Source organism: Syngnathus scovelli, chromosome 5 (assembly GCF_024217435.2).
Source record: "Syngnathus scovelli strain Florida chromosome 5, RoL_Ssco_1.2, whole genome shotgun sequence".
Taxonomy (NCBI): Eukaryota; Metazoa; Chordata; class Actinopteri; order Syngnathiformes; family Syngnathidae; genus Syngnathus; species Syngnathus scovelli.
In genome coordinates, this window is record NC_090851.1 from 19,408,521 (window position 1) to 19,421,909 (window position 13,389).

General features: G+C 39.1%; 1 protein-coding gene across 13 annotated transcripts in view; it reads right to left on the reverse strand.

The window, feature by feature from the left end:
- Positions 1 to 13,389, reverse strand: part of LOC125969391 (teneurin-3) — a 519,170-nt gene that overhangs the window by 170,298 nt on the left and 335,483 nt on the right. For all 13 annotated transcript variants that reach the window (XR_007481537.2, XM_049721351.2, XM_068650689.1 and 10 more), the window contains 2 exons: positions 1,535 to 1,790; positions 1,022 to 1,123 (listed from right to left, as the gene is read on the reverse strand). Coding sequence is in view for 12 of the 13 variants with exons in the window: in XM_049721351.2 (XP_049577308.1) it covers positions 1,022 to 1,123; positions 1,535 to 1,790 (358 nt within the window). In the remaining variant the exon portion in view is untranslated. The remainder of the gene's footprint in view (positions 1 to 1,021; positions 1,124 to 1,534; positions 1,791 to 13,389) is intronic.

Consider the following 13,389-nt stretch of genomic DNA (forward strand, 5'->3'; position numbering starts at 1 on the left):
ACTGCAACAAACCAATAAAGTTATTCAATTGCTGGTCAAATTCCTACTTCAGCAATGGGTGACACCACACTGGACACCTGCTTACGTTTCTGTTTTTAAATTAAGTAAGACACTGCGGCAATAACAGACAGGAGGAAACAGAACATTATCACTATCTGATTTGTATGCGCAACAACCCAGTGTTTTTATACACCCCCACATTGGCCAAAAAAGATATGGGCCTCCTACCAAGAGCAAAATACAAATGATGCAGCAGCTGTTGTTTAAAATTTCCATTCCAATAATAATTCTCAGTTTTTTATATTCTCGATGAGGTATAATTTCAACATAAGTCTATTATTGTACTGTTGTATTGTTTTTAGTACAGCTGAAGCTCGATGGTATGCGTTTTTTCGAGACCAGAATTTGGGAAGCGCGTTAACCCTGAAAGCGTGTTTTATAGAAAGTCTTGTTTTTAGCCAGTCAAAGGGGTCTTTTTCACGTTAATTTACTTCAGGCATGTTGTTTGGCAGCCGAAGGAGAAACCACACAGGAAAGCCGGAGCCAGAATCAAACTGTGAGGCGGACTTGCTAACCAGCTCCTCACCATGCCGCCCTAATAGTAATGATCACATTCTTAGTTTTATTTACCTACTAAATTGTATCTCGGTAGTGTGCATATGGGCTGGAGTAAATTAAAAAAGCATTTTATCATCAGAAATTGTGAGAAGGGTTTTCAAGAATTCACACAATGATTGATTATATAGAAACTATACAGTACTGTATAGCAATGAACTGGAGGCGTACTAGTGGATGTTTGGGAGGTGTTGGGTGGAGGCACTCAAGAGTTGAGGGAGGTTTGTGGCAGTGGCCCGGCCGATATCAAAACTGATAAGAAAAATGGATTCAAATCCTTCATCCAACGTAATCGAATTTAACAGTTTTCAACAGCATTCATTCAGCATGTGCAAGTCACACTCACTACGCATATAACACATTCATAGCAATTATCTTCCATATGGGACTGTGTGTGTGTGTGTACCTCGAGAGCAGTCAGGCCCCAGAAATCCTGGAAAACAATGGCATATTCCTGAGAGACAATCTCCGTTTCCATGACAATTCTGGGGACACTCCATAATAGACTCTGATGTAGACAGAAGCAAAGAGGTGGTACAAGGGTGCAAGTTAATTGGGTAGGCTGTATATGGAACTACAGTGTATATTTTGTGAAGTAAAACACACATTGGAAGAGCTGTCTGCTACGGTTGCTATAGTTACAGCTAGTCAGTCCAATCAACAGTTTCTAACATCCAATTTTGCTGCTTCCTTGCTCGTTCTCTGCATCACACACACCATTTTGTCTCTGCTGCGTGACACACAAAACCCTCATGTTTTATCAAATATATTGCCATATGAATTTTTTTCTTTAAATTATGAGATCCAAACTATTTTTTGCGCCACTGATGGTTTAAGTTTTTTTTTTTCTTTTTAAGTACCTTTTTCCACACCTTACTATTTATTATGAAGCATGAGAGTACCTCCAGCAAAGACTTACCGATGAAGATAGTATTGTAAGACACTTGTTCTATATTGCGCCCATCATTGTAAAATGCCAGATGCCAAATGCCTGTGTCCAGGTACTGGATGAAGCCAGCCTCGTGTGTGTTAACTGATCGTCTGTGACGGATCTCTCCTCCAGGGTCCTTTTCAAAACTTCCAAGTGAGTGTATGAGTGTCGTTTCTGTGTCACTCAATGATCGCTTGTCTTTGGAAATTAGTCGACTTCCATCAAGCAGCTCCACAAAGTCATACTGGAAGATAAGTATGCATTTCATTTCATTTTTCATTTCCCTAAATTTATAAGCAGTTTAGTCCAATAAAAAAAAAAAAAAAAAAAAACATCAATGTATGAAAACAAAATTTTTTTTGGGGGGCTCAAAGGAGTAGGTAAACATTCATAGAACTTATAGAGACCTATCCCTAATTGCAAAGTGAACATTTTTCTTGGGTAACACTTTCTTTACAGAGTAACATCAGATTGACAGGTACACCAAAACAATAGGAAAAGAGTTAAGATAACATTAAGGTATTTCTTGTTCATACAAAAATCTAATTTACCATTGATAAATAACTACTTACTCCTTTTGTTTAAAATCGTCCAACATTAAAATGAAGATTGATACTTACCATTAGACACATAGCTTTATGTTTATAGTCGTACAAAAATAAATACCTTTGAAACCATACGCACTTAATCTTTCGTTTATAGTCATACAAAAATGAATATATTTGAATCTATGGGCTCCTAGCCATTTATTTATAGTTGTATAAATACATTTGAATCTATAACGAGTCTTTCGTTTATAGTCGTACCAAAAGACAAATATTTGAATTTATAGGCTCCGAGACTTTCGTTCATAGTCATACAGAGATGAAATACATTTGTATCGATAGGCGCCCAGTCTTTTGTTTATAGTTGCACAAAAAGAAAAATATACTTGAATCTACAGGCTCTCTGAGTTTATAGTCATGCAAAAAAAGAAAATTAATCTATAGGCTCCTAGCCTTTTTGTTATGGTTTTCCAGGTTATCTTTATCATAGGATTATGTTGGAATGTAGACTATAATGATTAACCAATCTTGTCTTGCTCTCACAACGCAGTAAAATAAAGTGGTTGCTTCCTCTGCTTGAGGGACCAGCTGCAGAGGAAGCAATCAAAGTTGTTCTGTTTCCCACAACATCGTAAAACACCCCCTGCTCTGATCTTACCAGAGGCCGGGGGTTCACCAAACCTGTCAACTCTCAACCGCCACTCTGTTTCTCTTAATAAATATCCTCTTGCAGGAAGGAGAGTTCAGAGCTCTATTCGAACATCGCTGTACGCACAGCGACGAATGGACTCTCCACCTGCAGGTGTCTAAAAGGACTTACTTGTCTCCCGTGTGGTTCTTGCAAAATAAGTTGGAGTGAGCAAATCTCTAACACTTTTGTTTATACATAGTCGTGCAAAAATAAAGTAAATCTAGATCAAGACAATAGACTCCTAGCCTTTTGTTTGTAGTTGTACAAAAATAAAGTTAGCAATTCAAATATTTACATTAAGCTCTTTGCATTTTCATGTATAGTCGTACAAAAATAACGTGTTTAAAATATTTACATTCAACTCCTGGCCGTTTGTAGTCGTGTATAGAGTTTAAGTTATTTTTAAGTGATGAAATTGGACTCAAAGTATTTGTTCAGAGAATGGACTAACGTTTTTTGTTTGACCCCAATTATGTAATAGTGATGCAGTGACTTCTGCTTACAACTGTATTCAAAAAGTTGGAGGGAAGAAGTGTCTTTAATTTCCTCATCAAGATTGTTCCATAAATCGACTCAGTGGTTGTCCAAAACCCATGTTATTAAAAATCATTATTACCTCAAAGGTTACATTTTACTTCTTTACTAGAAAATAAAGCCTGTATGTTTCTGGGTAGCAAATTGTGTTTAGCCTTATACGTGATTTGTAACGTTTTATCTTTGATCAAATCTTCTAATTTTAATGCTCCAGATTAGAGGACTAATGGATTAGTATGGTCCCTGTAGCCTACCTTGTGAATAACGCAGAGGGCCCTTTTTTTTGCAATATGATAAGAGATTGTAAATATAAAGATGCGCTTATTTTAGCAAAAACTCGTTATTTTTCGCAAGTCATTAATCTCAATAAAAACAATCCTAAATACCTATTTGATACAGTGGCACAGCTAACTCTGCGCCAGTCGACCCCCGATAGCTCCTTCCACTCAGCTGACGAGTTTATGAAATGTTTTTGCTCAAAAGATTGAGTCCATTAGGGACGAGATCAAGAATACCATTCCAATCGCTCCGCCGGTTACTAGCGCTGGGGATCATGCAATAACCCTCTCAAATTTTAAAAGCGTGTCCCTTGAAATGCTTACACAATTGGTTAGTGTGGCTAAACAAACAACATGTTTACTCGACCCGCTTCCAGCCAAACTACTAAAAGAATTATTTCCAATTTTAGGACCGTCCGTCTTAAATATAATCAATCTGTCTGTTACCTCTGGGATAGTGCCAACAGCCTTTAAAACCGCTATTATTAAACCGTTACTTAAGTGAGCAAATCTTGACCCGGACTGTCTCAGTAATTATAGGCCAGTTTCAAACCTCCCATTCATAGCAAAACTTCTTGAAAAAGTAGTAGCGCGGCAGCTTATTGATTACATGGTTGCTAATAATCGATATGACTCTTTTCAGTCTGGTTTTAGAGCTAATCATTCTACAGAGACAGCACTTGCTAAAGTGACTAATGATCTCCTCAGAGCTATAGATTCAAATATGTCGTCTGTATTGTTACTGCTCGATCTTAGTGCTGCCTTTGACACTGTAGACTTCGATATTTCATTAGGGCGTCTTAAAAGTTGTGTTGATATCTCAGGGTCAGCACTCAACTGGTTCTATTCCTATCTATCAGACTGGACGCACCGAGTGGTCCATGGCAATACGTCCTCTGAGCTCTATAATGTTACGTGTTGTGTCCCACAGGGATCGGTACTCGGACCGATTTTATTTAATATTTATATGATTCCGCTTGGGGACATAATACGTAAATATAATAATAGTTTTCAATGCTACGCGGATGACACCCAATTATATATGCCGTTATCGATGACAGATCCGCGGGACTGTTGTAATCTCGAGGCGTGCCTTGCGGAGATCAAGCAATGGATGTCTCTCAACTTCCTTCGTCTTAACCCAGATAAAACTGAGATGTTGATAATTGGTCCTACTCGTTATCAACACTTATTTAAGGAAATCACTATAACTATAGATAATCGTACTATCACTCAGAGCGATACTGTAACTAATCTCGGGGTAATATTTGACCAAACGCTCTCCTTTCAAAAACACATTAAGAATATAACCAGGATTGCGTTTTTTCACCTTCATAATATTGCTAAGATTCGTCCGATCCACTCGACCGGGGCTGCGGAAACTATTATACATGCGTTCGTCACGTCACGCCTGGACTACCGTAATGTATTATTCTCTGATCTTCCTAAGTCCCTCATCAAAAGTCTACAGTTAGTACAAAATGCTGCTGCGAGGCTGCTCTCACGGACAAGAAAATTTGATCACATTACTCCAATATTAGCCAACTTACATTGGCTCCCGGTCCATTTAAAATGTGACTTCAAGGTTCTTCTACTAACCTATAAATCACTGCATGGCTTAGCGCCTTCATATCTCGTCGACCTAGTCGTTCCTTATGTTCCGTCTCGTAACCTTCGTTCGCAAAACGCTAGTCTTTTAGTTACACCGAGGGCCAAGAAAATGTCTGCAGGTTCTAGAGCATTCTCTATTCGGGCTCCAGGGCTTTGGAATGCCCTACCAAATTATATTAGAACTATTACCTTAGTAGAAACATTTAAGACACGTTTAAAGACACATCTCTATGAGATGGCCTTCAACTAACTTGTAGTGGCCGATTCGGCCGGAGTTTGTTTTGTTCTCTCTGCCCACCCCCTCCCTGGCTGGGGAGGGGGTTAGGTGGCGCAAAAGCTGATAGCGGCTAGCTGGATTCTCGGGGATCAATTCAAGATGAGGAAACTGCAGCTCAACCTCCTTGAAGACACTGCCAGGACAATCGAGGGCACCTCCGACATCCATTTTTTTTATTGATTTTCCTATTATGTATTACTTGTGCCCTCTCTGCATCCATTACAACCTGGTGATCCTGAAAGGGGGATCCTTCCATCTGTGGTCCCTTCTCAAGGTTTCTCATTTTCCCCTGGCAGGGTTTTTTTGAGTTTTTCCTTGCCCTTTTGGGAGCTTAAGATCAGGGGATGCTTTGAGAATAATTGTCAATTTTTGTCTATGTGAAGCCCTTTGAGACTGTTTGTGATTTAGGGCTATACAAATAAACTTGACTTGACTTGACTTGAAATTGGTTCTATAAGTGTTCCCCCATATTTCCAAACAATATGTCAAATAAGTCAGCATTAGTGCACTATAAAGAGTGAATAAAGTTTTATAATTTAGTGTGTACTTAGATTTATTCATAATGGAAATGATTTAGCTATCTTGTTTTGAATGTTTTCTATCTGGGGTTTCGTTTATTCATTTGTTTAACAAATACCCAAGACTTATTTTTCTAGGTTAAGATAATTTGTTGTCGTCAAACCAGGCCTTTAGTTTTTCCATTTCCGCAGTTACATCAACCAGCATTTTTTTCAAATATGTGTGTCATCAGCAAATAGAACCAATTTAAATATTTTTGATATATCACATATGTCATTAATATACAATAGAAACAAAAGTGGACCCAAAATCGATCCTCGTGGGACACCAAAAGTGAACTGAAGCTTGGAACGGTGCTCCTCAATTTGCACAAACTGCTGTCTATCTGAAAGGTGTGATTTTTGCCACTCGAGGGGTTTACCTCTTCTTCCAAAATAGTAGTTTATAAATGAGAATATTATGATATATGTTATCAAAGCCTTTTTTTAACTATATGAAGACTGCCATAGAGTATAGTTTGTTGTATATATCACTGTATACATTCTATAATGTTTGTGATTTCTTCCACCAGATCTATTAATGCCAGCAAAGTTGATGAGTTTTCTCTGAAGCCGTATTGTCTGTCATTCAATAATTTGAACTTATTAATAAAATGATCCAAATGATCAGCAAACAATTTTTTCAAGTGTTTTAGACAGTTTGGGCAGCCAAGATAGGCCTATAGTTTGAAAATTGTTGTCTGTCTCCATCTTTGAAAATTGGAATGACTTTGGCCATTTTCATTTTGGTTGGGAATCTCTCTTGCTCGAAGGAGAGATTACATAAATAGTTTATTGGTTTTAAAACATCAATAATAACATTATTTATTGTCATATTCAACCCATTACAGTCTAAGTTTCAGACATGTTCTAAAATGTCATTCTCGTCAATAGATCTGAGAAAGATAGAATTTGTAAGTTTGGGATCATGGACAGTCGTTGCAGAGCTTTTTTTATTTCATTTTTTAATTCAATGTTTTACCAGGTAAGTCAATTGAGAACACTTTCTCATTTACAATGGCAACCTGGAGGCAAGGTGTGTGAAGTGTCTTGCCCAAGGACACAACAACATATGACTGTGACAGAGCTAGGATCGAAACGCCAACCCTCCGGTTACTAAACGACCCACGCTACTGCCTGAGCCACAGCCGCCACTTTTTGCCAGGTTTGGACCTACATTGACAATCATTGAAACCATTTACAACTCACTTTCAACTTGGTGGACTGCAAACCAACATTCTTTGAGAAGCACTGCAAAGCACAGCATTAGACTATTTAAAATTTCCCAAATATGTACCTTTGATTTTTTTTTAAGTAAAGTGTGGAAATTATCTTTCCTGTATTTTCTTAAAATTGAAGTAAATTTGTGCATTTATAAAGCCTTTTGTCATCCATGGCTTGTAGTTTTCTCCTGTATTTTATTTCCTTATGTTTGATTGAATGAGTGGGCAATGTAAACTCAACAGTGACATAAAAGTAGTTTTTATAAACTCTATCCAGGTCGTTTTCATTGAGAACCGCAATCTATTATTGGTTTTGTGAACTCTGAGAGCTGTTGTGGTTATTCTTTTATATGTGGTTTTGGGGTCCTTGCTGTGCTTTGGTGTTGAGGAGTATGGCATAATGATAAAAGTGGTAAATGGTCACGAATATCACTGCATAAAATCCCTGAGATTATTCTGTTATCAGTAACATTTGAAAATATATTGTCATTTGCGGATGCACTAGCTGTAGTGACCTTTGTTGGTTTAGTGATTCTTGGAAATATTGAGCTATACATCATGTTAAGAAAATATTCAGTGTGCTTATGCTTATTATACTTTAATAAATCTATATTAGTATCTCCACAGACAATAACATCTTTCTGTGAGATTATTTGAGAATACATTTTCTTTAATTTTGCATCACAAAGCAAATTTCTTTTTTCATCACATATTTTTAAACCAAAGGGTCAAACATAATAATGTTTAACCCACTCTTAAAGACAAATTATAAGGAACTCTCTTCATGGTGCGAAGGACATGGCACAGTATTATTGCAATATTGTTAAAAAAATAATAATGATAAAATTATGTGCAAGGATTGTTAACATTTCAAAATATATCAAGACGACTATGGAAAATGTCAAATAAAAACAACACAGACTCAGTATACAAATTAAGAAACTAGGATTAGAATTATAAATCAATATAGAAAGTTTGGAATTAAACATTTAAATAAAATGCAATCAACAATAGCAATGAAAATATCTTCATATCAAGCATGCAAATCAATATTGTAACCCGGGCCGAACGATATTGGAAAAACATGAGCTATTCAACAAGGTTGTTGAATATAGGGATATCAATGTTGGTATTGCAACATGAGCATGTACCTTTTATATACAACAATGGTGATATTTGATACAGTGACATTGCACAGAATTTTTGTGAAAAATGTAATTGCCGGGTTCTGCAATATTTAAATTACTGTTACAGCATTATCAGGAACCGATGATTAGGATAGGTTGGTGTAGTTATTGCAATCGTTTCCTCACAAGCTGGAACTTCATGACACAAATTTCCGCATTGTCAAAGTCAAAGTCAAAGTCTCCTTTATTGTCAATTCCTCCGCATGTCAAGACACACAAAGAGATCGAAATTACGTTTCTCACTATCCCAGGGTGACAAGACAGAGTTCACAACGCACATACAAGTAAACAACACAGGAAAAATAAAACAAGAAGATGAACAATAAGAGTGATAGCACGCTAGCCGCTCCCGATGCACAGCAGAGTCCGGAAAGATGACAGTCAACCAGGCCACTGTGAACACGAGCACACAGCAGGCACGCACTGTCCGGTTCGTGGATCCTATCAGGCGAACGCAACCCATCTTGTCGTCCCGCGAACGAACGTACGCCAGGAGAATGGAAGGCACGGCTGGGCGAGCTGGGTTGGCCGCAAGCCTGGCCCGACGTCTCCGCGCTGGCCCCTCTTCCGCTGCCTCGCAGACCCGCTGCCGACGCATCCCAACAATGCTCCAGGACGGAGCAGTCCGAGCTCACGACGCAGTCCAACCGGGGGAGGAAGAGCAGGCCAGTCCGGCGTCGCTCCATGACGAAGCAGTCCGAGCGCCCTTAATCTCTCCGCACCAAAGTCCAGAACGCCATAAAACCCACTTCCGCCGATGTTGAGGAGAACATGCCCGCCGCGCTAGTAGCACGACGTATCACACGAGACGAACATACACAAAACTGCCGGACAAACACTCAGTAAACACTCACAAAACACCGAACGGGACAGAGAGTGGCCGCTGCGTGTGCACGCGCCGCCATCTTGAATCTTGACAAACTAGCCTGGGTTTTGAGAACGACCCTCTTCTCTGAAGGTGTCTTCCATCAGCACTTCATCTTATTAAATGGTCTCTCATGCTATTCTAACTGTTATCGGATAGCACCACATTATTCCTTAAATGTTTCTTATCCATTGCAGCCTGGTGGGTTGTTTTTTCCTTGCCCTTCAGTGGGCTTATGATCAGGTGATATATGTACCGTAATTTCCGGACTACAAGTCGCGTTTTTTTTCATAGTCTGGGTGGGGGGGCGACTTATACTCAGGAGCTGGATAGTGGGAACGTAATTTCGATCGCTTTGTGTGTCTTGGCATGTGAAGAAATTGACAATAAAGCAGACTTTGACTTTGATGAAACAGCCAAATAAACAAAACAAAAAACTTTATTTTCAGACGAAACTGGATGAGGGCGCTCTAAATTTCACTGTTGGCCGTGACTCATCAACTGGGAAGGGCTTAACAAAAATGGCACCCAAAAGAAAATCCTATTCTGCAGGTTACAAACTTCAAATTGTGAAATATGCTGCCGAAAACAGCAATCGAGCAGCAGAAAGAAAGTTTGGAGTTAGTGAGAAACTTATGAGGGATTGGCGAAAAGCGGAGTCCACTCTTAGCGAAACGAAGAAAAAGAAAAGAGCTAATCGCGGGCTAAAAGCTAAGTGGCCACAGCTCGAAGAACGAGTTTGTGCATGGGTGCTTGAACAACGTGCTGCTGGGAGAGGCTTATCAACAGTGCAGTTGCGTCTCCACGCCCAGGTATTTGCTAAAATCATGAATATAAATGAGTTGTATGAGAGAAATGTAGTGAGAGGATCTTCTTCTTGTTATCGCTTGATGGAACGCAATTACCTCTCAATCCATGCCCAGGTGCTAGCCAAGGAGATGAATATAAAAGATTTCAAAGGAGGACCTTCTTGGTGTTATCGCTTCATGCAACGCAATCACCTCTCTATCAGAGCAAGAACATCGATGTCCCAAACGCTCCCATCGGACTTCCAAGTAAAAATCGACTGTTTCCATGAGTTCATTAAGAACCATATAAGTGAGCATAACGTGACATCAGATCATATTATTAACATGGACGAGATCCCCCTCACGTTCGACATTCCCATGGGCCGAAGTGTTGCAGAAAAAGGGCAGAGGAGTGTTAATATAGAAACTACTGGTCATGAAAAATCGCACTTGACAGTGGTGCTGGCATGTTGCTGAGATGGCTCAAAATTGCCACCAATGGTCATCTTTAAACGAAAAACGATGCCCAAAATCCAATCCCGCTCAGTTACTGTCGCTGTAAATGAGAAAGGGTGGATGAATCAAGAAATGATGAACTTGTGGCTTACGAAGTGCTACACTAGGCGTCCGGATGGCTTCTTCAGAGCGAACAAAGCTCTGCTCGTGATGGACAGCATGCGAGCGCATATCACGCCACAGATAAAAGAGAAATTAAAAAGCCTCAACTCCATACCTGCCATCATCCCTGGAGGCTGTACTAAAATACTTCAGCCACTTGACATCTCCGTGAATAGGAGCTTTAAAGCAGTTCTGCGTAACCCGTGGGAGCAGTGGATGGTGGACGGAGAACACAGCTTCACGGCAACCGGGAGAATGCGACGTGCAACATTCCTGGACGTCATTGGATGGATCGACAAAGCGTGGGCTTCGGTTACACCCAAAATCATTTTGTCAGGATTTAGAAAATCTGGAATAATTCCAATTGAAACTGACGAGGAGTCTGACATCAGCGACAGAGATGACGAAGGGCCCCACGTATTACCGGCATCAATCGCGGCTTTGTTCGAAAGTGACACGGAAGACGAAGAGTTTGAAGGATTTATTGATTAGGAGTGACACAGAAGGTTTGGAAAAAAATGTTATTTTTGTTATCGTTATTTGATATATATTTTATTTTGTGTAGCAACTTCTATATGTTTTTATCATTACAGTTCATAGTTGTTGGCTCGTTGAACTCTCGTTTTGTTAAATAAAGGGCCGTTTACCAAACCCACGTCTTCCCTTGTACTTTGTTAACGCTACAACATATTTATGTACTACATCTGTGGAATAAAAGGAGACGCAACTGACCCACGAGGCTGACGTCAGCTGCTCACACGCGGCGTTGTTGACATAAAGGACGTGAAATTTGATCGATGGATTTAATGATTTTAGAGTGACACAAATGGTTTGATAATATTGTTTATGTGATAGTTATTTAAAATATAGTTTATATATTGTTGTACGGACCTGTGGAATAATTTCATCTGCGGCGCGGCACACGGCATTGTTGAGAAAGGACGATCGATAAAAGACGAAACATTTGATTGATGGATTTAATGATTTGGAGTGACACAAATGGTTTGATAATATTGTTGTTTGTGATAGTTATTTAAAATATAGTTTATATGTCGTTGTACGGGCCTATGGAATAATTTTAACTGCGGCGCGGCACACGACATTGTTGACAAAGAACGATCGACAAGACGAGAAATTTGATCGATGGATTTAATGATTTGGAGTGACACAAATGGTTTGATAATATTGCTTATGTGATAGTTATTTAAAATATAGTTTATATATTGTTGTATGGGCCTGTGGAATAATTTCATCTGCGGCGCGGCACACGGCATTGTTGAAAAAGGACGATCGACAAAAGACGAGAAATTTGATCGATGGATTTAATGATTTGGAGTGACACAAATGGTTTGATAACATTGCTTATGAGATAGTTATTTAAAATATAGTTTATATATTGTTGTATGGGCCTGTGGAATAATTTCATCTGCGGCGCGGCACACGGCATTGTTGAGAAAGGACGATCGGTAAAAGACGAGAAATTTGATCGATGGATTTAATAATTTGGAGTGACACAAATGGTTTGATAATATTGTTTCTTATGTGATAGTTATTTAAAATATAGTTTATATGTCGTTGTACGGGCCTATGGAATAATTTCAACTGCGGCGCGGCACTCGGCATTGTTAAGAAAGGACAATCGATAAAAGACGAGAAATTTGGTCGATGGATTTAATGATTTGGAATGACTCAAATGGTTTGATAATGTTGTTTATATGATAGTTATTTAAAATATAGTTAATATGTCGTTGTATGGGCCTGTGGAATAATTTCAACTGCGGCGCGGCACACATCATTGTTGACAAAGGACGATCGATGGATTTAATGAATTGGAGTGACACAGATAGTTTTATAAACGTGTTATTTATGTAATAGTTTTTTTAAATACCTCTGAATGTTACATCAGGCCCGTTCTCAGCTTCTCGTTTGTGTTTGTCATGTTAGCATAGCATCGTTTAGCCTGTTGTTGCTCGTTCATGTCTGTTCTTGGTCTTGGATTTTGTCGACTAAATTGCCCCCCAAAATGCGACTTATACTCCGGAGCGACTTATATATGTTTTTTTTACTTTTTTGGGCATATTATGGTTGGTGCGACTTATACTCCGGAGCGACTTATAGCCCGAAAAAGACGGTAGTTAATATTTGTCAACTGTCGGTTTGTAAAGCCCTTTGACTGTATATAAACTCTATAACTAGTAAATTAATTTGACTTGAAATGTACTGTATATTGCAGATGGTCAAACTGTTTCTATTTGCTATTAGCGAAATACCTAATCAATTTTACTTAGGGTGACCAATCGTCTCGCATAACACATGCATGTACAACCCTTGAAGCTCAATTCAACTGCCCCGCAAATTGAGGCCGTGTCCACAAAATCCATGCTTGAAATCCAATGCTGATTGTCAATAGGGATGTGTATTGGGCTGTCAAAAAGAGTGATGTGTATTGGGAGCCCTTCTCACATTCACTTATACGTCATCTGATGGCGCCGCGGATGGCTGCCAGGGTGAGTCGCTCTCTGTTTCTTTGTCTTATTTTGTGTGTTTTCTGTGTCTTCTGCTGTCCATCCCGGATCACTTTTACTAGAGAAGCACTGTTAAACATCGGTCAGTCTTCTTCTGGTATTTTCTCTCCTGTTCTCTCTGATTCAGACTGTTTGTCGGAGATT